At 38.0% G+C, this 26319-nt stretch overlaps 1 protein-coding gene across 1 annotated transcript in view; it reads right to left on the bottom strand.

The window, feature by feature from the left end:
* PSMD14 (proteasome 26S subunit, non-ATPase 14) overlaps positions 1 to 26232 on the bottom strand; it is a 47093-nt gene extending 20861 nt beyond the window's left edge. Inside the window, exons 1-7 of the mRNA XM_083840889.1 lie at positions 26001 to 26232; positions 20445 to 20530; positions 17543 to 17594; positions 3496 to 3567; positions 3039 to 3158; positions 1865 to 1935; positions 786 to 936 (exon numbers count right to left, since the gene is read on the bottom strand). Of these exons, the coding sequence (XP_083697015.1) occupies positions 786 to 936; positions 1865 to 1935; positions 3039 to 3158; positions 3496 to 3567; positions 17543 to 17590 (462 nt within the window). The 5' untranslated portion in view covers positions 17591 to 17594; positions 20445 to 20530; positions 26001 to 26232. The remainder of the gene's footprint in view (positions 1 to 785; positions 937 to 1864; positions 1936 to 3038; positions 3159 to 3495; positions 3568 to 17542; positions 17595 to 20444; positions 20531 to 26000) is intronic.
* Positions 26233 to 26319: the final 87 nt, after the last annotated feature.

Genomic DNA, 26319 nt, shown 5'->3' with positions numbered 1-26319 from the left:
CTGTACGTTCTGTAGTTTTTCTAATCCACTCTCCCTGTGGTTGAGCAAAATCGAATTGCCTCTCACATTTGCAGACAGCTCTGTGAAGGTGATAATAGAGCTGCTCCCTGCTGTCATGAGGCAGGAAATAGGAAAATGGCATATGGGGCTAGAAAGAAATAAAAAGAGAACTAAACAAGAACAAAAGAGATTTCAACAAAGGACAACTATAACCCAATATGCTTTGCAAGTTAATCTCTTTTCATAATCATTTAACATACTTAATCATCTATCTGCACACTTTCTGAAAATCTTGAACACTTGATATCGAGTCTTCTGTAAAGTTTTATTGCCAAAAGCATTTGGAATAGGAAGGCTATTAAGAGCCATCATATGTAATGCCTATAAATCAATGCCTTATTGGTACCCACATGAAGGGGCTAAATCTATTCTGATCTGCTAATAATTGATCTTAGATTTTGTGGCTAAAATGAAATCTCTGAAACAATGTACACTTGGATTACTGTTGCAAAAATGTTGAGTCACACCTGAAAAGCAAAATATGAAGTGAGGATTATGACCGGTTATGTGTACTGACAATATCAAAGAGTTCCAGCTTGTTTAGGACTACTGATGTAAGGTGCAAAGTAAGTGGATGAGGATGTTTTCATTTACGGTGAGATTATTTATTTATTTATTTTTAAGGGAGGATGGGCCTCCAAAAATCAAGAACTTACACATATATACAGTGCCTCCATACTAATTCTTACTGAAGTACCTTAAAAAAAATAAAAAAGCTACTATACCTTTCCTTTTACACTTTGAATGGGATCCACCACCACAGCAACAGCTCTTTCCGATAAGGCTTCAAAGCTCTGCTGAGTATTGATATCTACACCAGACAACCAACAGCCAAAGCCAGGGTGACTATGATACCAACCAACTACCATCTCAGGTCTGAAACAAAGAGAACACCGAGATTCTTTAAAAATAAAAACATGCAACACAAGAAGAAATAATAAAACACCAGGGTATAAATTAAGATGATCTGTGAAAAAACACCATTGGAAATATTTAAATTACTCTCCATATTATGGTGAAAACATGGATATGAATAAATGTGACAAAAGAGGGCTATCATTAAGGGATGCACATTAGCAGTGGAAGATCATGCTTTCAGTTTTTCACCGTTACCACACCTTCCTTGAACCAGTTTTTACCCTTTCAGCACTTGAGTAAATATCTACTCTTTAACTCCTTGGCATCGAGGGTTGAATTTCCACGGCAGAAAGTCCATTTCAGACATGGACAACGGGAACTAACGGTGGGAAAGGATTAAATATCAATTAAACCAGCAGTAGAACTAGGAACTCAGTCAAAAAGCAATTTGCACTGTTCTGTTCAGCTGCTGAGCTTTTTGCTAACATTAATTTTGAAGTTTTTCCCACAGTAAAAGAATTTGAGCAAGCAGACGACAACTGTTGAGAGGTAGGAGTGAAATAAAAATTTATTTAAATCCTAGAATCTTTTAGCAAATAATTTCTCCTTTCTTTTTATTAAAATTGCTCATAAATAAGCTAAAACTTTGTGATTTTTTAAAATCTTAATTGAAAAAAAAATCAATCTTTTACTAAATTGAGCAGCATTCTTTCTGTGCAATAATCAAAGATGTGGGTTTAATATAACTGACAACCTCCTGACAATTGAAAGGCATGAGGTGGACTGAATTACATGCTACATTACTCACCCGTTTTCTGGACCAATTATATCTTTTTAAAACTTAATAGCAGCTCCTACTTCACTAGTTTTACAGAGAGCCAGCTGTTTCTTCTAAACAACATGCAGGGAGTATTTGTTATTCTCAGGTCTCCTCAGGGTGACTTACCTTCCTGTCTGTTTCAGCATATCCAACATTTTTGCTTGAAATACAGGATCAACTGCCTCCACACTGACACCCTGATGTAAAAAGCAGCAGAAATCATGGTAATTGCACATGTAGTAATACTTCAAATCTTTTTACGTGTTACTTTTCACAAACAAAAATTTAAACACAATGTCACAAGCATCTGTTAAAAAAGGAAACCTGATTACTTTAGAACACCCTTAAATGTAAAATACTATTTATAAATGGATGTCAATGAATGTTTTAAAAATCTAAAAAAGATTTTGAACTGTCATTTAAGTAATTTCTACTATGATTCGTCTTTTCTACCTGCTTTTTGTTCTGTAAGCTCTGGCCTGTTGTTTCTCACAAGTTCAACTCAATAAATTTTGTTAAAGAGAAATAACAGCTTTTTGTTAATTCTACATATACTGACTATGTATGAATACACACAAAGTCAGGACAAAAGAATTTAAATACTTCATTGTTGTGGAGCTATGAGTTACAAAGGGATCTGTACTTTTTTAATTGCAGTATTTTATTTGTTAAACAAAAAAGTACCATCAATTCCAATTATAAATATTGGTTCATCATCTCTTTAAAATATATTTTCATAACATTAATATTCTTACTCAAAATTAAAATGCTTAATTTTTTCACACCATTAAAAAGTATCATTTAAGAGATATGCCACTATAAGATCTGTCAAAGAGATTTTGAAGTGTATCTATAGCATCATCACAATTAAGGACATGATACATTTCTAGTCAAACCTTTACATTTTTGAATCCTTCCCTTGGCTAGTACATGAGTTCTTAAAGTTATCAATTCGTAAGTCTTGTAAGTGGTGTTATACCAATATAATTTACACATAAAGACACAACAGATCTCCAGTGATATACACTGGTGTATAGTACACTATATGTATTAGTCTTTGCTTCAGAAATGAAGTTTTCGCTTTTTTTTTTTTTACTGAAACCCTTAAAATACAAACAATCAAACACTATCTAAGCATAAACTTAAGGTATCGATACGTGAATCAGACATGTTCAGATTATATCCAATAGGTATAGACAGCTTAAATAAGATTGAACAAATAGGTAAGGAAGGAAAAGCTTTTATAAATTATTTACTATGTGGAAAGAAAAAAATAAAAAGTCTAGCTGCAAGAACTCACCGTTCCAGACTGTGGCATAGCAAAAACATCAATCACTCTCACAGTGTAATCATCAACAAATTCCCCAAGCATCAGACCCATAACTTCCATAGGGACACCAGCACGACCGTGTTTCAACATCTGGAATTCAGACCAAATGATATTGTTTAACTATATATGTTTAACAGGAGGTTCAAGTTTGACCTGGGATAGTTCTTCCAGCCTTTGCTTCTTTATTGATAATTTGCAACTTGCAGCACTTTTGGAAACTGTAAGGCACTATAAGACAGTAAAAATTAAGCCATAAAAAGAGAAATAACTTTCTTATTTTGAAAGTTCCACTCAATATTAAATGCATTGTAAAAATTAGTCTGACCAGCAGATGCTGGTCAAAGAGCACAAGTCCATAAAGTCTGGGTAGGTGCCAGGTACTCAGTCTCAGCACCACACACAGCTGTAGCACACACGAGACACTTACTTTCAGCAGCGCAAGGGAAGAGATATAAACCTGTTCCGCTGTATCGACCGCAGGAGCATCTGTTGGTGGCCCCTATGAAAAGAATAAATAATCAAGTATTTTCTCCACAGTTGTTACAGCCGTTCCTAAACATTTCCTTTACTGTTCCACGTTATGAAACTTAAAGAAAAATGCATGTAAGATTTGGAATTTGTGTGCTGGATGCAGTTCTTACAAACAAAAAAAAAGCACACGCAAGCCCCAAATGCTTTTTTATAGCGCCTTCCTACACTAACCTGTTTTGCAATAAAAAAACACTTAGCCTCCATCCCGTCTCCCCCATCCCTAGAACAATACCAGCCTAAACAGCAATCTTGTCAGAATCAGTCACGTAAAAAACTGGCAAGTATTGCACTGGGTACAAACCTGTTACAAGACATACAGACTAACAGTCGGATTAAGTTTCCATTAGTCAGCTTTGCCGCAAAGCTAACCTTCGTCAGCTGTAAAATATGGCCAGTTCTCCAATTAACTATGTGTTTCTTACAGTGGTGTGAATGTAAATGCTGCTGGGCTAGCATGATTAACTGGCACCAACACAAACAGCAATTTCCCTTTGCTTCATCAGCTTTCAGCTAAAGAGGACTTGCAGATAAAGGCTATGGGAGTACTTTGCAGATGCACTGGTACAGTGAGAGAAAAAACGGACCTCCGATCCCTAGGTGGAAAAGCTGTGAACAAAATACTTTGCTCTTTGCCTTACGAGTAGTTATTTAAAAATTAGCACAACTGTCCCAGGTGTGAATGATTGGTTGAAACAGGTTCTCTGTACTGCTGAAAATGAAAAACACAGGAGGCAGCAGTTTAACTGTCCCCTTCTTGAAGAGCACGAGACATATTGCTCTTACATACAGAATTCCGTATCAGCTTACCTCATTACAGCCAATTAGCACAACATTCATTACTTTGTTAACAAATTGTGTACAGCAAATTTCAAATGAAAAGACAAAAGGTTATCTCTGCACTAAGTGACGCAGAACAAACTTGTAATGGCTACAAAGCAACCATGGAGTATGGGAAAGAAAGATGCTCCCCATTAAATTAAAGAAGGAAAGGAAATGGTACCATTATGCAAGGCTAGGTTAGAACTTTGATTCCGCCGTTATATGCAGTATAACACTTAAAGTGAAAAATTTACAAGCAGTTCATTAGAACATTTTGCAGAACCAGATCCACGGGGCACCAAAACACTTAGTCCAAATATACTACAACCAAAATGCTTGGCTGATGAAGCTTCAAATGCCTAATTGTTTTTTGGTACTGTGCTTTTTTCATCCAAAGGTGTAATTTTACATTTTTAAGTGTATTTTTCCTGCTTCATTTAAAGTTTATCCTAAATTTTCTTCTTTTCACTTAATACTTGGAAAGCATGAAGACTTGTATTTCCATTCAATCACAGCTAAGAAGAAAACACAGATAAGGGTACTTTTTTAATTTTAAAAAAATAGTTTGATAACAACAACTTTCTACGTGTATAAAGCTCCTTTCCAATTTTCTACCAGTTTTACACCAGAGAGAGTCTGAAGTGATTGCAAAAGTACAAATTAAGTGACCTTGGCTCTGTATCAGGAAGAACCATAACATTAACACTGTGATATGACCACATATATATTCTACATTATATATCATATATATGATATCACCATATAAATATTCTACATTTCTCCTAGATTTCTTTTTTTTTTCTAGATTTTCTCTGCAAGCAAGCATTGCATTTCAACATTCGCTATTTTTTAAACTGAAAAGCTGTGATTTCTGGAAAACTAATGTTCATGCTTGAGATTGGCTTCTCAAAACTCAGGAACTTAACTGAAGTTTATTCCACAGATTATGACATTTAAATTGGCTCTCCTGCATGTACTCTCTAATGTCTGTTAATATGGCAGATCACACTGACACCCTTCCTGCAGCTGAGGCATTAATCATGTCTCTGTCCCCTACATAGACACCTGTGTTCACAACTTGTAAGAGTTTAATTATTCTTCATAACTTTTCCCATTTTAAAATCTATTTAAAATCAGTCAGTAGAGTCAACACTTAGAGCGAGGAGACAAAGACAAATATTATTACATTTTGTTTCTGTAACAAGGCAGCTAAAATACTGTTAACTTAAGCAAGGATAGGAAGAAAATCTGGGCGTTAACCTACTGTGCTCATTCCTAATCTCTCTCTCATTATTTCTGTACTTGTTAGAGGTTTGAAATTTTTGTTTGCAGTAGCAATGGTCCAGAAGTATTTAATATTATATTTGCTATTGATCCTTTGGGCATTCTACAAAGTAAGTTTTAGACACAGACGAAGGCCAGCACCCATAGCCAGCAACTCATTTTCAGCAAAGGGAATACCGCTTATGTATCAGGGAACACTCCACTAGTATAAATCAACTTTGCCTAGCATTCTTTTCTTTTTTTTTTTTAAGCCATAGCATTCACTTCTATGATTTTGCACTTTACATGTAGTTTAACTATAACTATGCATGTAAAAATGTAGTTTTACACACTACGTGTAGTTTAGCTATATGTATACACAAATAAAATGACTACACCATTAGTAGACAGCAACTGAAAACTTCACTGTTTCACTTTAAGCACACGCCCTAGATCATAAAAATATTAAAGCTCCAGCTCTTCTCATTCAGTTCAATTAATAAACTTAAAAATTACCTAATTGTAATCTACAATGCAAATATCGTGTTGATTTATTAGCTAACAGGCTCATATAGTACAGTGTATGTTAACTAGTTGCTTGTTTGTGAAGACCTCACGATTTCCCTTTCTGTATACTCCGTTCTCCTTTTAGATTATAATTACTAATTATTAGAAAAGATGATAACTTGTTGCAGTGTACCAATCATATGTATTTATTCTCACATTTATATTCCATTCTTTTTCTGGTTATAGATTAAAATAACTTCTCAGAGTTCTGAGCTGATTTGGATGTACTGATTCAGGAATTTTGAGAAAGACACTGTCTATAGGTTAAAACTTGTCCACAATCTACCTTCACAATAGATTGAATTTCCTTTTATTTTCCTACCAAAGGTAAGATGGCACACAAAATAGTACAGGTACACACTTATCCTCCTACAGAAAATTATAAGGCCAAAGTTCTTTAAAGATTCTTAACATAAAACTTTTAAAGATCTAACTGACAAAACCAACAGAATATATCTTGGGTCTTCCAAATAGTTTGCTTTACATGATGCCATTTGAAAAAAAAAAAAAAGGGCATTTGGAACAGGAAGCGGTTTACTTCCACTCTGACCACTTCCTTCTCCAGAAAGGGCTGATGTTCTAAGATGGTGCCGGAGCGAGAGCTGTAGCTCCCGTCAGCTAGTTACACAGCACGTGGCAGCCACGTATTACACGTCTGGAGAGTTCTTGGGCCTGTTTCTGCTCGTCTTCTACAGACATTTACTCATTTCTTTCATCATGGAAAAAGAGGGGGGGGGAAAAGACTATTAGCTAATCTCTACATGGAGGCAAAGTATTTTACGCTGACCCTCCACAGCATGTGCTATTATCACTGTTCATAAACTTCACTGCCTGCCAACTTTAACAAAGGAGCACCGTCCTCATGAAGCAGAGTACTAAATTAAATTAACTGGTGTCAGAAACCTAAACAAGAAAGCATTTGTATCTGTAGTGCAGAAGATCTGCTGGTATTTTTGGTTTTATTATGGTACTCAAAGGTCATGCAGTTCTCCCACTACAGTTTTGTAACTGTCCATCTCACTGCAAAATAACATGCTGCCTTCTTCATGCCTGCCCACAGCTTTATTGAATAATTTCTTGGGGAACTGGAGAAAAATGGGATTTAGAAAGAGCAAGGAGAATATTCTTTTTCCTAATCGTTCCTGTATAAGCTGAAGAATACAGTAATTACTAAAATTTAAAGATTGTTCTTAAAATAATCTCAAAGAACAATGTTATAGTGATACTTATTGAAAAATGATTTTTATTCCAAATCTGCTATACACATCAGTCCAGCAAAAGGGTGCCTGAAGGCCAGTCATCTTGTACAATCTAATCAAATTCTGGTGTTGTTTTAAAGTGGCTGAATCCCAATTTCATTGACAACCGGTAACGTTAACAATATTGCAATGCATTTTATTTTTGCTTCAAGGTGTTTCCAGTAAGACTTGTAACGGAAAAGGAATTACATTCAGGTTAGAACAGAGGATTATGGTGAGGTATTAAAATTATTCACTATACAATTTTTGTTTCAAACAGTTAAAAAGATGATCCAATATAAAAAGCAGCCCTTTACTTGGGCAGGCCTTGTTGACGAAGTGTTAAAGGCGTTTGCCATTCTAACAGGATAAAAACTAACGCCTTGAAGTGTTATCTACTCAGGCCTTTTAGCAAATTTGTTAACACTTTTAGGTATATTACTCCACCTTTCTCTTAGTGTGAACTGGTATCAATTATTTAGCCAATTTTATTATGTTATTAAAATACCTGCTGATTAAATGTGAACTAAAGTGTCATTTTAGAGCACTGCTCTTTATTTGTAGTATTTCACATTTATTCAAATTGGTATAAGAAGTGGACTCGATTAATTACACTATCAATAGTGAGAAATACTCCACAAATAGAGACACTTTCTATTGTCTAAATGGATCTTAAATACTGTTCTACTGTCACGCTAATAGAACAAAAGATGATGTTGAAATACAGCAGAGCAGTTTCAACAAAGAAACCCGGTTTTACAGGGGCAGATGTAATAAAAAAAGGCAAAGTGTTGTAGAGCAAATCTTAGCTTTATTGCATCAAATAACATTGCTGTGTAAAATATAAGAACCATTGCAATCATGACTTTTTTCTTGCAATTGGAACAATTTGAACATGAACATAGGACACGCATGCGAACGCTGACCGCTGTAGTGTTTATTTCTTTCCCAGTAAGGCAAGAAAGAACCTTTTAATAGTTTAATTCTGTGAGTATTAAACAACTAGTGTGAAAAACAAGCTGCATGTAAACTATTTCTACTGCCTCTGCTTCAATGACTAGCTGAGGCAACCTGTTATAGGAGGTGTTAATTGGCAATAGGAGTACAAGTCAGAAGCATGTTCCCCATCGTCCTAACCCAGCAAGGCTAGGTCATTAAAGTGGAAATGAATTCTTTCATGCCGACTTAACCCCTTCAGTACATATTTTCAGCTGTTATATCTGAAGACAATTGAGAAAGATTAACTAAAAAGACATAAAAACTTGCCGTACTTTTGAAATAAAAAAAAGTGTTCACAACCCCCTTTTCCCTTTACTCCCCTACTGAACCACCTCCATTGTAAGTGTTCCAGATAATCATCACATTTATTATGAACTAAGGAGGAAAAGGGCATCTAGGGTATAAAAGCAGTGACAGTCACAATAAAATACTTTAGCATGCTAAAAGATATGTGTAAAGATCAAATGCTTAAAGTGAGCTTAAAGCTCCCGTTTTTATAAAGGTAAATCCAGTAGCAAATAGTTTGGAAAGGGGAAGGAAACAAACACAGAATATTACATGCAAAAATGACACAAATTCAAGCAAATATGCAAAGTAGGCAGAAGTATGAGTGATGATAAAAAGACTTTAAGAAGTCACCTAAGTACTCTTCTCTTCTCTACTTACCCTTTGTAGAGAAGTGGTATAACGATGAATTCACAAGGATTTTCTTAGAAGAGCATAGTACTTTTTACCCATTGCTAAATCTAGAAACCTTATTTAAGTTGTGATTGTGGAGCAGTGTTTCTGTACTGAGACAATACCCTTGAAAATATTAAGTCAGTCAGTGGAAGTGGCAAAAGGGAATAAGCCACATTTCCATATCTCAACAGTTCTAACAACACTGTCATGATAAACACCAGAGCAAATGATCTAATTCATAAAGAGTGAAAAATCCTAAAAAGTTCATAAAAATATATTAGTTTGCACTGTGAATCACACGCTAATTAGTAGAAATTTGAAATTTTATTGCAGTTTTCCAGCTAGTACACACACAATTTTACAGTTAGTTCCACATCAACAGGATTATATTTTGAAGCAAGCATTATGTCTAAACAGTTTGTATGTTTAAGCCCATTTTTATACCAATTATAATCAAGCATACATAACAGACCACAAAATACCATAAGCCTCAACAAACAGCCTAGATTTCTGAAAGGATCACATTGTCTTGTTACACCATATGTCAGATGAAATAAAAATTTCAGTAATATGTTTAGTCTCAGACAGTCTCAGGCTCCAAAATGGAGTAGGGATACTAGGGAAATATTATGGCATCAATTGCTACTTTAAATTAAAAATATCTTTCTGAAAGCCTTAACAGGCTGTATTAAAGAAAAAAACTGCCTCAGTATATTTTACAAAATCCTGCCTCCTAAAAAAAGGAAAAAAGGTTTATCCAGGTTCATGTTTACAGCAGAACTCAACAACAGCAATACAGACGGACTTGAAACATACATTTTCCATCTCCCTCCTCTTCAAAAGCCAAAATTACAGAACACGGAACTTTGTATAGCTCTGAGCAGTTGGCTAAATGGGTTGGGATCATCAGTTTACAAACACCTCTTCAGCAGAGCCAAAGATTTACTACCTATTTTGCTTGTTTGTTTTAAATTAAAAAAAAACCTTCAAACAAAAATATTGACTAGCTCATTGAGATACTCCATAGAGAAGCTGGTCAGAATTTTAATTAAAAACAGAAAAAAAAAATCAACAATAGAAGCATCCAAAAAACTTAGCTTACATTTCTAGCCTGTCCATTCAAAACGTTGAGTAGAAAAAATTTATCCTTCTGCCAGCGATCTCTCTTGCATTACTTACAGTTTCATGAAAGAGGTACAATAATCCATCTATATGGGTACACCCGAGATTTCCCATATACCTTTAGTATGCAATTTATTTTGCTTACCTAATTGCCTAAAATGACAGGCATAAAATTTGCGTCTTCTACAAAAAACAGCTTTCCTGTTTTCCAATGTTCCCATAGAGAATATCATTTAAGACTACTAAGGCTTACAGCTTACTAAGAGAAAATATAACAGGATTTGGCAATGACCGGGTGCTGGTTGAGTTTTGATATAAGCTTAGTTATGCTACATGGTACTTGAGAGACTCACTCTAGTTAGTCTGATGTTTTGTTAGAAGCACATAATTATTAACCCAATATTAAAATGTAGCCACAATATAAAGTGATTTGTATACACCACTGATGCAATTTGCAATACTCAGATTTTTCTGTTACGTTCCCAACCCAACTGTTGCATGAAGTGGCCACTTAAGCGTATCAATCAAAATTTATTAAGACAAAAATCAAGAAAAGCAAGAAAAATCAAGGGAAGGCATGCATCACCAATGCAGTTAACATCTCTTATTATCAGAGTTATTGTTAGCAAAAAAGCAATAAAAACAGGGACATAGTGTTGTACACATCTTTGAAAAGTACTACTCTTCACAGCCTCAAACTACCGGGGAAAAAAAATACTAAAGGTTGGTTTCACTCCAAAATAGAACCAAAACTAATCTGTCATCTACTTCTATCATTACAGCAGCTACTGAGGTTTAGAAACGAGAGCCTCAAGGCATATAACTAATCGGGATTTGTAATTTTTGCCTGCCTTCAGAAAGTTGTGCTCTAATCTAGACTTTTCACTATCTTATTCTAAACAATTCCACCAAGCAGCAAGGTAGCCTTCAGTGTGTGCTGTCTGAGGTCACCCTAAAGCACACTTTGTGGAGCACAGCAGTTAAATAGGGTTTACTTACACTTAACTTAGAAAGTATTTGGTTCTACACATTTGGGCTTGCTGTTGTAAAGAGCTGGTACTCTGGACACAAGCAGGTTAACTGAGAAACTCAGAAGGAAGGTTAGTTATTTGTAATACTTCCAAAAAAAAAAAGAAAACACCCACTGACATTAATACACAAAGAACACTAACGTATGGCTCCAGGAAAACCTGAGGAGAAATCTTCTATACCACACAAAGAAAACAAGCCCTTGTTCAAAGGTGCCGAACAGTAGCATTGCAACATTCAATAGCATGGGTTTTCAGAAAAAAGCAGCAATTTAGATCACTGTACAGGAGCTGTTCTCTCCTTACAGAGTGGAATGTTACAAGTGAACAGGTATAACGCAAGAGGCACAAGGATGACTGCTCTTGTTTAGTCTTTTTTGCTATTTTCTCATTATGACTACATTCATTTCCTTGTCCAAGTTCCTTTGTCTCTTCTGGGGAAAGTCAGCTGGACTACACTGGCAATTAAGTTGAGGAAAGAGAAGCTAATTGCCTAATTATTAGAAATAAAGAAGTTTAAAATCTGCGGCCAAGAGTAGACAGCTAAGAATGGTCTTAGGAGTTTACAGGAAAATAGTAGATCACAGGAAGCTGATAATGCTCAGGCACAACCCACTAGCTTTGTTATTTTTAGTAAGGCATGACTGTAGCATGGCCCATCACACTTTAAGGCATCTTTTACACCATGAAAAAAGTACACACTGTGTGTAAGTACCCATCAGCTCAGACAATTGTATGACAGTTCCTAATGTGATTCTAGCATGTCCCCATACTCTTGCCCCCATTAGCACTGTTGGATATAAATAACATTACAATTACTGAACCGTATTTCAAATGTGGGAAAAACATACCCAGACTTCAGTAATGCCCAACAACTTTCAGATTAAGCCTACACTATCCACAGAGCTGTCATCTCCAGTGGGCCACAATGGCACCCTAAATTTGATATGCAAATTTTAGTGTTTTAATACAAGACTGTTCAACCAACTGATGCAATGAGCTACTCATCTCAGTCAAAGTAAAAGAGAACAGTTTAGTATATCTTAAGCGCTTTTTCCACTCCCTGGAAACAATCATATACATATACATAAAACATATATATATATATATAATGTCAAGCAAGGATACCTGCTTGAGCAGAGGGATGGACCAGACAGCCTCCACAGATCTCTTCCAACCTTAACCATCCTGTGATTTAACCGAGATTTTCTATAGGAGATCACACAGGCGATTAAGTTTTTTGAACTTTCCATGGGAGTTGATGTTGGATGGTTTCCAATGGGTGACCAATGTTTGTCACTGAGAAAGTTTTAAAATTTCTTACTCTTTAAATGGGTCGATAGCTTCTGGGGAAAAAGGTAGAACTGGGGTCAGCCACCCACGTCGTATACCTAGCTTCTTCAACTGGGATGTACATGGGATATTTCAGCAATACCAGCAGCATTCTGAGCACTTGGAATTTGTGGTGGAAATCATCACCAAAGTGATGGCACAGTAACGATGCAGAATTTCAAGACCTATAATTCAGACTTATTGCTCTTGCAGAACATTCTCAAAAGGAGTACCTGAAGCTGGAAACACATGGGAAGCAGAGAACTGTGTATCATCACAATTCAGGCCACATAAAGTGTACACGCCCAGGAGTCACAGGAATAATCAAGTCATGCAGGTGCAACAGATACCAAGAACTACAAGAAACACTCCACATCTTTCCAAAGAAAAAAACAGTTCCTGATGTTAAAGACAACAGTATTCAATAAATACACCTGTATCCTCCAAACTAAGAACAAGCTGTTTCAAGAAGCAATTAACCAAAACAATTTTCAATAAGGTGCTTTATTACACAAGAGAATTTTAGCATGAAGATCAGCCAACTAGAACATGCCATTTACTTTAATATACATCAGTTTACTCCCATGACCTAACTCAAGGAAACCTTCATTTAATTGATAATTGGGAATGAGCTACTGACCCTCCTTTGCCTGCCAGATCTTAAACTCTTATTCTGAAGCCTCTCAGAAAACCAGACCAGTAGTAGTGCTCTTTTCTAATAGCCATCCTGGCTAGATTAGCAGATGAAACAGAACTTTAAATCAGTGGCAGGTCTCCCAAGTTCCCACGGTGCCATAGATTTACTAAATGGGATCAGTATGTTCTAAAAAACCATGATAATATGAGGGAAAAGGTTCCACAGCATCAAGCAGTGCAATGCTTGAAACCTCATAATCAAAGTGACAGTTTTCAAGTGCCATTTACAATGCCCTAATCTGGAAACATCCCAGCTAACCCATCTGATCAACTATTTCACAGATGGAAGCACTTGATGGCTAATTGGCAAGTCCATTATTCAAATAAAATAGCTATCTGCACTTCTATTTTCTCTATTCCAAGTCAAGGTGTAAACACTCCTTGTAAGACGCAGGTCACTTCTCTCCCTTCCTTCCCATTTGGATATTTTCCCCTTCCCCCTGCCGTCAAATATGTTAATTCAGAAGTAGAGGAACAATTTTATTTTCCATATATTGCAGTAGAACTTCTGCACTGACAGAGCAATGTAAGCTATTTTCAAAAAAAATCATTTGAAAAATTAAAAATTAAAAAATATAATTACTTCACTGCTTCCTCTCACACCTGGACTGAGAAAAAGAGACAGGATGCATTTGCATGGACAAGAACTTGTATAGCTTGCGTTATTGTTCTCAAAGTGTCAGGGAAAGAGCTCTGCTCTCTTAATTTACTCACACTCTGAAACAGTATCCAGTAGGATTGCCTAATAGAGGCATATGTGGAACTGATTTCACTAGCAAACAATAGTTCAGCGTACAAAATGAAGAGGAGTGTTGCTCCAAATTCCTGCCGGCTGCATAAGAAGAATGCTTTTACGTACCCCACAAAGCCTGTTAATTTGTCTGCAGCAAATGTACAATGCAAAACCAAGTACTAAATCACCAGTGAAATTCTGTGCTAAGCAGTGCTTCATGGGGATATCAACGTGATATGATACAGAAAAGAATGAAATAGGAAAGGGGATATAACTAAAAAGCCCAGCATGACAAGAAGCAGAGTCAGGAAGAGAAGAGACCATACAGGAGAAGGACAAGAGGAGGAGGTACTTCCAAAATCTAAACTCCCATGAACAACAGAAGGGAAATGAAAGGACTAATAGATGTTTTGTCACTTTGTGTGTTCCCTAACTTTTCCTTTTTTTTAAAAAAACAACCTCACTCATCATATGCATATCAAGTATAAATTCAGATGCCTACAATATCAAGCATCTAAGACAATCTTGCACAAAGAACTGTTGCAAAGAAGGTCTTATTTATGGCACCATGTACAAAACTAACACAGGTATCTTCTCATTCAAGGGACATGAGGTTAATGACTAAGTTTACTGCCAGAAAACATTGTGGATTGCTTATGTGATGCCAAAAGCTATCAAGCTATCTTCCTTCCTCTTTTCCCCACCCCAAGATGGCAGTCCTTCGTCCATCTACGACTAATAAAGAGGAAATGGTCCATAAAATTTCTAAGCCACAAGTCGCTGGAAGGAAAACTTACTGTTAAAATATCACTTTAGGAACGATAGCATGCATATTGTCTTCATCATACGTTTATTAGCCATATGAAGATAGTCAGTGCTAAATTCTATTGACCCTAAGCGTATCTCTGGGCAGTTTCCAATAGTATGTTGATAGAGCAAACAGTAAGAAGACAAAAAAAATGGATTTACTTAAAGCATTTCCCAAGTAGAATACAAGACACCAAAAGACTTTTGAAAATAAAGTTCTAAAAACAAATCCAACTAGCTGCAGGAACAGCATATTGTAGTTCAGAAATAACGGGGAAAAAAAAGAAAAATCACAGAATAATAAACAGAACAGGTTGTATTAGCAAGGGGAAAGAGACAAGCACTGTTGAAGAACCTAAGGCAAGTCAATGAGAAAGAAGTCCATGGTCGAGATCGAACTGTGCTTACTAAGCATTTGCTGTTTCTTGAACATCAGTTACAAAGCAAATCAAATGGACTACTATCCAGTCTGATGTGATAGTCCTTTTGCCAACCAAACCCCTAGCTAAAAAAAAATAATCCCTGAATTGCATTACATAATATTCATTTGAAAGTGTTTCTTCTTCTACAAGTCTCTACATACAGAGAAATCTTAGGTCTTTCTAACAGGTGTTTATCACTATGTTCAGCCTTAAATGAAGAACCTTCAAAGGCAACTATGACACAGCAATAAGAAAAACAAAGTTACACACAATTGTTTAGAACACTCTAGGGCATCCAAAGTGTAAGACTTTTGTTTATTTTACAGCAGGACAAAGTATCTCCAAGAAATTTCCCAATTACTCTCTTCCACCTCACTTATCTGATTCACTCCAAATTATCTCTCAATCAATCAACATTTAAAACAGATCTTTGAAGGTCCAATGAAACACCGTATCTTAAGGACGCAGGATTATTCTTTTTGAATAGCCTTACTGCTGTTTGAGTAAACCAAAAGACTACAAAAGTAGCAGAGATATTCAGTGCAAGCAGCAACTTGCATAAAGAGCAATTCAGTTTTCCACCTTTTTTTTTTTTAATCCAACACATACTCATCAATTCATTTAAGAGACAACTCCATATTTAAGCAAACAGAGCAGCTTTGCAGGCCAAAGCTGCCAGAGGAGTTCATCAAGCTTCTTTTGAGTATCATATTCTATTGTCTGCCTCAAATTTCTATCCAGCCTTAAGTTAAAGCTGAGAAATTCAGAAAGCAGCCGAGAGAGTTAACTGTAAATTTGAAAAACAGCTTTGATATGCGTCAAGTTCAGAGAGGACCAAGAAGTGAAAGCTTGAGTGATTAGACTGCGCAGATGTTAAAAAAATGAAGAGTCATGAAGCAGGCTGGCAGCTCAGAGGAACAAGAGAAATAAATGTTTAAGAAAGTGAAACTAAAAATAACTGAGAGCTGCTTGAAGATTCACTAAGAGAGCGTGAATAGAATTTTAGCTATAAAAAGGAAAAAAATTATGCACAAGAAGTTACAGCTTATTTGGCAAAACACCTAGAGGCTGGAAATGAGTTTAGAATATACCACCAAATGCTTCGGTATTAAACCACTCATTTCCTTGTTACACCGGACACAAACACAACACAGAATCCAAAGAAGCTGTGGGTTTCACAATTTCAGTCACTCCAGAAAAAAACTAACACACACATCACGAAGTCCAAGATAAGCACAACTGATTCCTCCAGAAGAATGACAGCCTGGATTCCAGACTTAGAACAGAGCTCCTGAGGCAGATCAGGAGAAAAGAAAGAGGCCAGCTACTGTGTCCAGCTGAGACCAAAAGGACTAAAAGGGAATTCCACTGAAGACCTGTCTTTTCCTTAAAGAAATAATTCTTCCTAGAAGCTTCGGACAGAGTTCCTTTTTCATTATTTTTTTTTCCCCCGGTATTGACAGTAGTTAGGAATAAATCTGGCACCACAATGTAATAAGTTCAGCTTGGTTTTATTTTTGAAGACTGCTGGCCACACCAACTGGCCCAGAAAAAAAAGTAAGGAAGACTTGTGCTAGCGGGAGGAGAGGCCATACAATGTGTGTGGGCTTTGCACTGGAACAGGACAGCTGCCACAGGGGCCTTTTTGCTGTGAGCAGCATTACAGTAGCAAGGACAATAGGAAACAGCATAAAACAGAGTAACACACACACAAGTGGCTACAGCTACCCAGAAGTGATGATATCATCACCCTGAAATTTACATATACCTCAGTATCTTAAGTGCTGTTGTGACGAGCATTATAGGTACTGAAATATATCTTAAAAGCTGTAAGATTAAGAGATATATTGAAATAGCAAACGGGTATGCTCAGCCATTTTGAACAATACTACTGTTCTGAAAATCACTATTATAGGAAATTGATTTTTGAATTTTATTCTCCATTTTCACTGCTTTTGAATCCAAACTTAAACCGTTCAGACACCAAATTAAAGGTTTATAAACATTCTGTAAAAATCACAGTGCCAACACAAGTGTTCATACTGACAAGAAAAACAGTCAGGCTGTAACAATGATTTGCATACACTTATATAGCATCTCTAGAGTCAGAGATTATTACTATGAATTCTGTGGTTGGCTTTTTTTTGTGGGGGGTGGTGGTGTTTTAAACATAATTAAAGGCATATTCCAGTAATTAATATTAAAAAGAGAAGATATTGACAAGCTATATACTAACCTGTCCCAGCCCGGGCATACCTCCTCCAAGTCGTAGAAGTCTATCCATATTTCTAAAAACAAAAAAACAGAAACAAAGGAAAAAATGTCCCCAGGCTCTGAAGTGTTTACTAAATTGCTATCCATATAATTCACCTTCAGTCACTCAGTATGTCAAAAATATTGGTGGTAATTACAACACAACATCAGACTTCCTGTTAATTAACACCACATATTAATTCAAGAAGCTGTCTTCCATACTAATTAACAGACCTTGTTTTATTGCTTTGGTTTTGGGTTATCCCCATTTCTGAAGATGAGTACTCTTGTCAAACTTTTCAAAACTTTCCTATCCTTCAATTAATTGGGGAAGTTTTGTTGCTTGAGAACAGCACCTACATCCAGGAAGTGCTTAAAACTTATTAGATATACAGTCAAGTTTACTCCAATTTGTTCAAAAAGCATCAATAAAAATGTGAAAGTAAGGATTTTAGCATCCTCATTAGTAAGTTCTGCGCTAATTAACTTACAGCTTGTCAGTTATCATCAAAACTACATGTGAAAGACACTGAGCAGATTATGGATCTCTGAATTAGCATCAAAAGCTTTTTTTTAATGAACTCATTATACTAAAAGAAATACTGTAAAGTAAACATTTAATGTGTATATAGTTAGAACGCTAGTGATAGTACAGTCATTTAATACATTTCCAGTGTTGCATGAGGCATTGCTTTAGTGCAAGATTATTCCAATCAACGCAGCTAACTCGTTACTTTCTTGGAGAGAAAAATTGAGGTTTTCTATCTTGCACTTTTTAAAGTACTGATCTCCAGGAATAGGAAATGTTAAGGTACCTAACTGAAGAATTAAAAGTTCATTACTCTGCAGTTTATTCACTTTATATTGTTGAAAAGCAACCTAATATTTAATTCTAGCTACCTAAGTAGGGGCTTTGTCCCAGGTGTAACAGTTCTTTTACTTGCTTACTTGACTTTGCAGTTTCTTGACTTTACACAATAAAATCTGGTAATAAAATAAACAAAAGCTACTGAAAATTCTTATAAAACAGCTGCTTTCAGCAAATCAAGCCTTTATATTTCTAAGTCTTACAGAAATTAGTAAAATTTATTAGCTTATTTTAATTATGAAATAGAAAGTACATAGTAAAATACCAGAAACTATCATCTTAACTCTACAAGTTTCAGTACAATACAACAAAGCCTGTTCGTGCAATATAAGAGTGATTAAGAACAGCAAGTAATGGTATTTCCAAAATACACTCATCCTCAAAACAGATGTTACATTACACATAACAGAATTATACATAATCTCAGACTGAAGTAATGATACTAGATCAAGAATTTTAAGTTTAAATATGCAAAAAATAGCTTATCTTAAAAAAATTGGCTTTGCTTATGAAAAATGAAGTTTTTATGTTGAAGGAATGATGATATTCATTTTGTGAAATTAGTGGTTTTACTGACTAAATACTAGCACGATTTATATCAGTTTAAGTTTAAAACAAATATTTTAAGTTTCTCAGTAACAAATAAAAAGGAGCTATTAGAATCTACAACAAGACATGATTATTTAACTCTTACTTAATGATATATAAATATCATCCACTTCAAGCAACAATATCTATGACACATGGATCAATAACACGTGCACTATTTGATAATTTCATTCTACATTTTTAATTTGTGAATTTCACTCACAATTTTAATGCACTACCAAGCTACTAGCTTCATTTGATTCACTTCTTTTATTTTGTAAAACATGTTTTTAACACATGCAAACCTTACAACTGCAGCCTCAGCTACCAGTAAGTAACGAACTTGAAATCACGTTGTAGAATTTCCATGGAAAGGTAAAGCTGTTGTGCAAGCACAGGGTTAATCACTTAGGTGAAACAGCCATGAGCACAAATTAAAGCCATTTATGTCTCATTTTCCAGGGTAGACACCCCTCCATTGAAACACAAGATGATTCATCTTTCATGACACTAACAAGGGCTGAGGAGTAGGTAGCTGAGAAGTAGGCTTAAGCTACTAAGCCTACGATTTTAACCACTCATGACTGCATGCTTATTTTGGGAAATTCTTAGTCTCTACAATGGGTTGCCATAAAACACATTGGTAGTTTTTCCTACACTACTGCAACTTCCATAAGCCAATGAGGTGTCTTACCTACCTTCATTTAAGAAATATCAAAAAAAAAACTTTATGCCTTTTCACATTTCACTTTAGCAAGTGATAAGCAATATTTATTACTAGCTCATTAGTATTTTATTTACATCATTTATTCTAGTCTAACCCAAGACTAGAAATGTTTAAGTAGAAATTATACAAGCACATCATTTATTAATCATTAAAATTGGATTAGACTCATTAGTTACAGAAACTTTTTATTTGTCAACATATCTTCCCAGGTTTTAGAAGAACAAGAGTCTCATTTTCTTTCAGAACTGGAGGGATATAACATTTCCAATGTTGCTATCACAGACTAGTCACTGTTCATGTTCAGATTCCCAAGGCAACACCAGAGAGAGAAAATCTCCACAAACCAGTTCTAGATGGAATGCAAATTATTTCACTAGCTCCGCAGTTTGACTCTGGTTAGAGTTTTGGCAACTAGTATTTTACATTCTTATTTGTAGCTGAAGTTGTTTTAGTAGGTTAGAGTATATTTAGACTTTCATATATATATTTAAACATATTTGTTTACTCTGTGTAAACATCTGAAGATTTTAGGTTAGCCATCCAAATTAAAAACAATTTTATTTTTTGTCAACCCACTGTGCCCAAATATTATTTAAGCAAAAGCTTCAGTTTAAGAAACAATGTTTTTGAAAAAGACTTAAGCAAAATTATAGACCATAACTAAGATTACAATTAAAAACAAAGCATCTCTGCATTTCTAACCTGGTACTCAGCAAGAGGTGATCGCAGAACAAACTCAGCAGCAACTCCGACTTTCAGGCTATAAAGATGCAATCAGTAAGTCTTTCCTAGAGAAGGAAAAATGAAGGAGAGGGAGGGGAAGAAAACAATAAAATTTAGAAACAGTAAGTAACTTGCATAATAAGAAATGTTACGTTGATTGTGTAGCCCAAGTATCTGTAACACAGGACGAAGTTTAAGTTTCTCAGAAGTAAAAGAAAGGGTAAGGCATTTTAATAGCCCCTTTTTTAAACACAGTAACTTAGTCTTGGATCTATTCCTGCTTTAGCGCTAGACATTCTTCAGAAAGGAAGAAGAATTTCTGCTCTTTCATCGGTCAGCTAGGATTTTCAGAGGCCTCAGCAACTACAGATTACATGCAGATTAAGGCAGGACTAAATTACCTCACGATTTAAATTTTCTTTGAGTATCACAACATCATTCAGGGTCTACCTGAAATGTATTTCTAGTGATTAAGGCATCTTCTAGACAGAACTGGCCTTTTACAGATAGAACAGAAGATCTAGTGGTCAAGCTTTCTGCAGTTCACTGCATTTACACCAATCCAGACTATGCAGTCCAAAAAAAACAGGAACACAGTTTAAATGAACATTTAAATACAGAATTTTTTTTTTTTAAGTACTCTTGGTATTAAAAGCAGTTTTCCTCACCAATAAAACAATTTTTATTTTTACTATGAAAGCAGATAAAAAAAACACAGGAATAAGAGGTTTTGTGTAACATTGTTAACTTCCCAAAAGTGAAGCCACATTGCATTTTAGAAGAGTGAAAAAACTGACTTCCAATTGCAGTTTTATACCACCTTAAGCACTTCACAAACCCTACCAAGTGCATTTCAGCAATTTAAAGCTAATCAATAATTTCTAGTGCCACTAGACTGAAACTGTGGTCTGCTGTTACTATTTTAGGAGAATCCTGCCGCAGCTGAGATGACCTAAGCACAAAGGTAAACAGCAGCCTGTAGGCACGGGGAGTGTTTTTTTGCTGTTGTTTCTAGCAGCGTGACTAAAAAAGTCACTGAGGGCAGCAGGTTTGCCTGAATTCAAGTGGAGAAAGGCTGTTTTACATTCAGTTCAGGAGTTAAAAGTTGAGTTCTCATTTCCACAGAGAACACTGCCCACTAATTGCCTCCACTCAATCACTTACAGTGCAGCGTTTACAACAGATCCGTGAAGTGATCTGCAGCCATGATTTGATAGACGTTTTTTTCAATGTCACTGTTAACATAAGGAGCAGTGGGGAAGCTGCTGCTGCTGCTTACCAACTTGATGCTGCTTTCTCAGTACTGCCAGGACAGCCATTTGTGCAGCCTTGCAGTAAACTGATAGGCTAACAAAAATGTTTTTTAACCCTGTTCATTTCTCTGATAGCATTCACACTACATCCCAGAAACAGTTGTCTTGGCATTACAGAAAAAGAGGTCTTGGAAGAGCTGACTGCTCTAAAGCTAACCCAGACTCCGGAAGAAATTTATGTCGAACCGTCCTTGAAGCTAATGCTGCCCAAAGATGTCTCTGGCTGTCTTCCCCCCCTCCCTGAAGTAAACGAGGTCATTTAACAGAGTCCATTCTGAACCTCATCCGAAAGAGGTACCAGAACAAAGGAGGAGGTGTTAATCTTTCTGGGAAGTCAGATCAGAAAGAACAAGTCGGAGTGTCTCAGTGCCGACAGGCTGGGGTGCAATTCCACTGACAAGTGGACACGAAGGCCTCTTCACACGGAAAGGCATTAGATTTCTGCCAGCTTTGCACAGGGAAGGGGTCCAGGAGAGCTCCGATGAGCCAGGCCCACAAGAGGCAGCAGTTGCACCAGCACAGGCTGCAGGAGAACCACATCCAGCCCAGAAGCTGGCTTCAGTTACAACCCAACTCACTTTTAGCCAGCTGCCCACCCAGGGGGTCTTGCACTCCCTTTGGGGATATTAGACAGACAGTTCACTGAGAGCTTGATTTAATGTCAGACTGTAAAGTGCAACAATACAGCCACTGTTATCAACAGCTAACCCTCCTGTCGGGTCAGGGGAGGCAACAGTCCTGAGGGGCCGGAGCGGAGCACAATCCCGCGGTCACAGCGAGTTCAGCACTGACAGAAAAGTGACATGGAACCACAGCCTGGTAAGCCCCAAACCATCAAACGTAATTACCAAAGACTGTTTTAAAAAAGCAAGCCAAAAACCTACATTCTTGTAGGTAAATCACAAGCAGAACTAAAACGAGATCATCTTTGTATACAAAAACAGAGAAGATGTTTAGGGTAGAAGAAACTATTGACGTTATGTTCATAAGCTGCTTTATGGGCAGCTCTCTGTCATGGAATACTACTGTAATTTATCTTAATTAATTTGGACCTTAAAATGTACAGATGTCACTTCAAATCTGAAGCAAATATTTAAGTTAGACCTTGCGCTTTAAAGAAAATCTTAGAATATTAAATGTAATAAGCATCCAGCTCAGTTACACAAGAATACAGCTTATACTTCTGCTCCAATACCAACTGTCTGCTCTGTCCTCTCGCTTCTTCCCTGCTGGACACACACAACGTGGTAACGTACTGCTGAAAGTTTTTCCTCCCTGCTGGGAAGTGCAAAAAGCTAGTGTTGATTACACACACACCTGCTTTTATTTATATTTATATATAAAACAGAGAAAAGTGAAAAAAAATCACAGCAAACTTCATACCCTTTCCCTCCAAAGTCAGCAGAAGGTACATTGGTAACATTTCCTTCTGCCTGCTAGGAAGGGTTAACAGTCTCTGTTTAAAGTGAAGCTTTAAGGAAGCGAATCCACATATCAATAGATCCATACCAAAAAGTTGGTAGAGGCCAGTTATAATCATCATAAACTTGCATTTTGGTTCACTGCAGGATTTAGATGACATACATTCATCACCGAAGCTATCAGCAACCACACTGATCTCAAAAAAAGTTAAACAGTTTCTCTGCTTGTATAAGTCCATGACTGAAACAACTCAGGTAGAAGATCTTGGTCATTGTCTGGTAGTTAAAAAACAAAACAGAACAACAACAAAACAGACCTCTACTACTGCAGTCTTCTCTTTCAGTTGTCCTGGCCTCTAAGGGAAAAGTCTGTGGATATTAACAGTGCACTGAGAGTATACACAAAGCATCTCTGAATTGATATAAAAACAGAAATTTTAAAACACCTGTGCCTAACACACTTGTTCATAATACTATTATTAGATAACTATAAGTCACAAGAGTTGTCAGATTGGAGAGCTCTGTCTCACCATTTAGTTGTTGATTATGGTTTTCTGGTCACTTCATAAACATTGACTTAAATACCAACTTTCAATAACGAAAACATTTTTCCTTCGGCAACATAGGGAAGAAGTTATATAACGCATTATGCACAATATGTATGCACACATCAGGTACCCACAGTTGCTGTGCATGTGTTTGGCATGTTCCAGCCCATATTTTCAAATCAACTTGGAAGTCTTAAATTATTGCACCTCTGCATGAGTTTCATGCTACAGTGCACTATTTTTTCATCTGTTATTAACAAACCATGGTGTAACCCCCCCAGTGTAAGAGAATCCTACTGGGTTGACAGCTCGAGTTACAGTCAAAAAAATAATATCAAAATTAGCTTCCACAGACATGGATGAAAACTGGCTACCAGACTGCCCTAATAATGGAAAGAACACCAGGCTAGGCTCAGGTGACAGGAACTTACTCCACAGTTTGTGCAGTCTGTACACTCTGTGACTTCATGCAAGCCATTTCACCTCCGGTAACTCAGCTTCTCCACCTGTTGCATGGGGACTAGAATACTGAAAGTGCTCATACAAAGCTTAGATCTCCTGGTGAGAAGCTCAACGTAGCAGACTAGCTTTTTCTTTTTTTAATTTGCTGTTAATCAAGTGGTTTAAGGTTTCTACTGCAAGTGTAACACAATTCCAAGAAATTGCTATGAAGGTAAAATAGTTAAGGAAATGTATCTTGCAGAGAAGCACCATTTCACTTAGAAAAGGTCAAAAACTCAATGCAAGTAAAGTCATCGAACACAGACTGAAAGCAAAACTTGAACCAAAACAGCGATCTCATGTGACAGCAGGGGAAAAAAAAAGGCTTCTTATGTATTTCATTTGAAAAGTGGAATAAAAATCCAAACTATCTATTATAGATAATCCTCAGTAATTTGCCATTAAAGCTAAAGATTAACCATATAATGAACAAATGGAGTCTCAGTAGTGCGAGTCCAGAGCTATGTGACTATCTAGGTTCCACAAAGTGCTCAGCTTTGGAGGCTGGTCATTTTTGGACTGTATGGACCTGGACTTCATTAAACCTGAACTGGACTAGAAGGCATGAAGGTTAGGTCCTCTGTTTTTGCTTTCTGATTTTTAGAAGTATAGCGAACAAATGCGTATAATTCAACTACAGTCACTGCTGAGCTGGAGTTACTGAAGTAACCCAGACTGACTTCTCTAGCGCTACCCGAGCACATCCAAACCAAGCTACCACGTAAGGGAAGATTGCTTAACAAATGACACCACCACACAAAGCCCCAGAATGAGCTTTCTAACTTTATGCTGCACGTACATAGTGAGCTCCCCGAAACTCCACCGTAGGAACGGCAGACACACCACTGCTCTGGAGCACTTCCTCCCCGCCAAGCCAAGCCATCACCATGCAGTTTTTCTATCATTCAAGGTATCCAAACTACCTGTCCTTTCCCACCACCCTAGATATTGTCTCACCCCAGACAAGGGGAAATAGTTGCAGCTTCTATAGATCTTTTCCTTACTTCCTAACAGCCGCTCACTGACAGCGCTCCTCTCAGGAGAAGCTTCTTACAAGTGCGCTCCCTGTTTTGAGGCAGGCAGCTCGTCTTGGACTCACGGGGGGGGGGGGGGGGGAAGGGAGAGGATGATCAATACAAACGCGTAGGACTTTTCAGCTCCCCTAGTACCCTTTCAGCTATATATAGCTTCCAAATACGTCGGCACAACAACTCAAAAAGAAAAGAAAGGAAACCAAGCGTCTCCGTCGGTCGCTGTTGTTCTCCGGGCCTTCCAGGCCGTACCGGAAGCAGGCAGCCCTCTGGGTGCTGACATCCGCGCACTCCCGGGGCCGCCAGCTGTTTACGGCCTCGCTCCGCCGCCCAACTCGGTTCCCACCCCGCCCGGGCCTGCCGCTGACGGCCCCTTTCCCCCTGCAGCCCGCCTCGCCCCCCGAGCACGCCCGCAGACCCCTTCCCCTTCTCACCGCCACCCCCCTGCGGGCCGCCCCCTGCCCCAACCCCTGACCGAACCCCGCCGAGGCGGCGGCGCCGCGCGGCTGCTGCCGGAGCCCGAGCGGGGCCTGCTGCGCTGCCCGGGGCCGTGAGTCCGAGGCCCGGCTCGGCCTCGCCACCGCACCGCGGCCCCCCCGGGCGCCGCCTGCCAAGGCCCAGCCTCCCCCCCCCCCCCCACGGACCATCCCCCGGTCCGCAGAGCCCCCCCCGGGCCGCCGATGCCGGCCTTGGCGCGGGGGCGGCCCCGCCGGGCCCTCACCTGGGCGCGGGGCCGGGCCGGGCCGCGGTGAATCAGCCGGATCTCATTCAAACCCCGGCCGCCCAGGCCTCCCGCCGAGCGCTTCCCGGTTCAAAGGGCACGCGGCGGGGCCTTCCGGGCCCGGAACCGGGCGGGCGGGGAGGGGAGGGGAGGCGAGGCGGTTACCATGGCAACGCGGCCCGCCTGGCAACGGCGCGTGCCGCCGGCGGGGCCGCGCTCGGTGCACGTGCCCACGAGCGGGTGCGGCCGTTAGGGCCGTTAGGGCCGTTAGGGACGTGCCGCCGGCTCGCGGCCCCGGCCGTCAGCCTGCTGAGGGGGG

Source organism: Anser anser, assembly GCF_964211835.1.
Source record: "Anser anser genome assembly, chromosome: 6".
Taxonomy (NCBI): Eukaryota; Metazoa; Chordata; class Aves; order Anseriformes; family Anatidae; genus Anser; species Anser anser.
The sequence above is the reverse complement of the archived record's forward strand: the minus strand, read 5'-3'. Positions and strand labels throughout refer to the sequence as shown.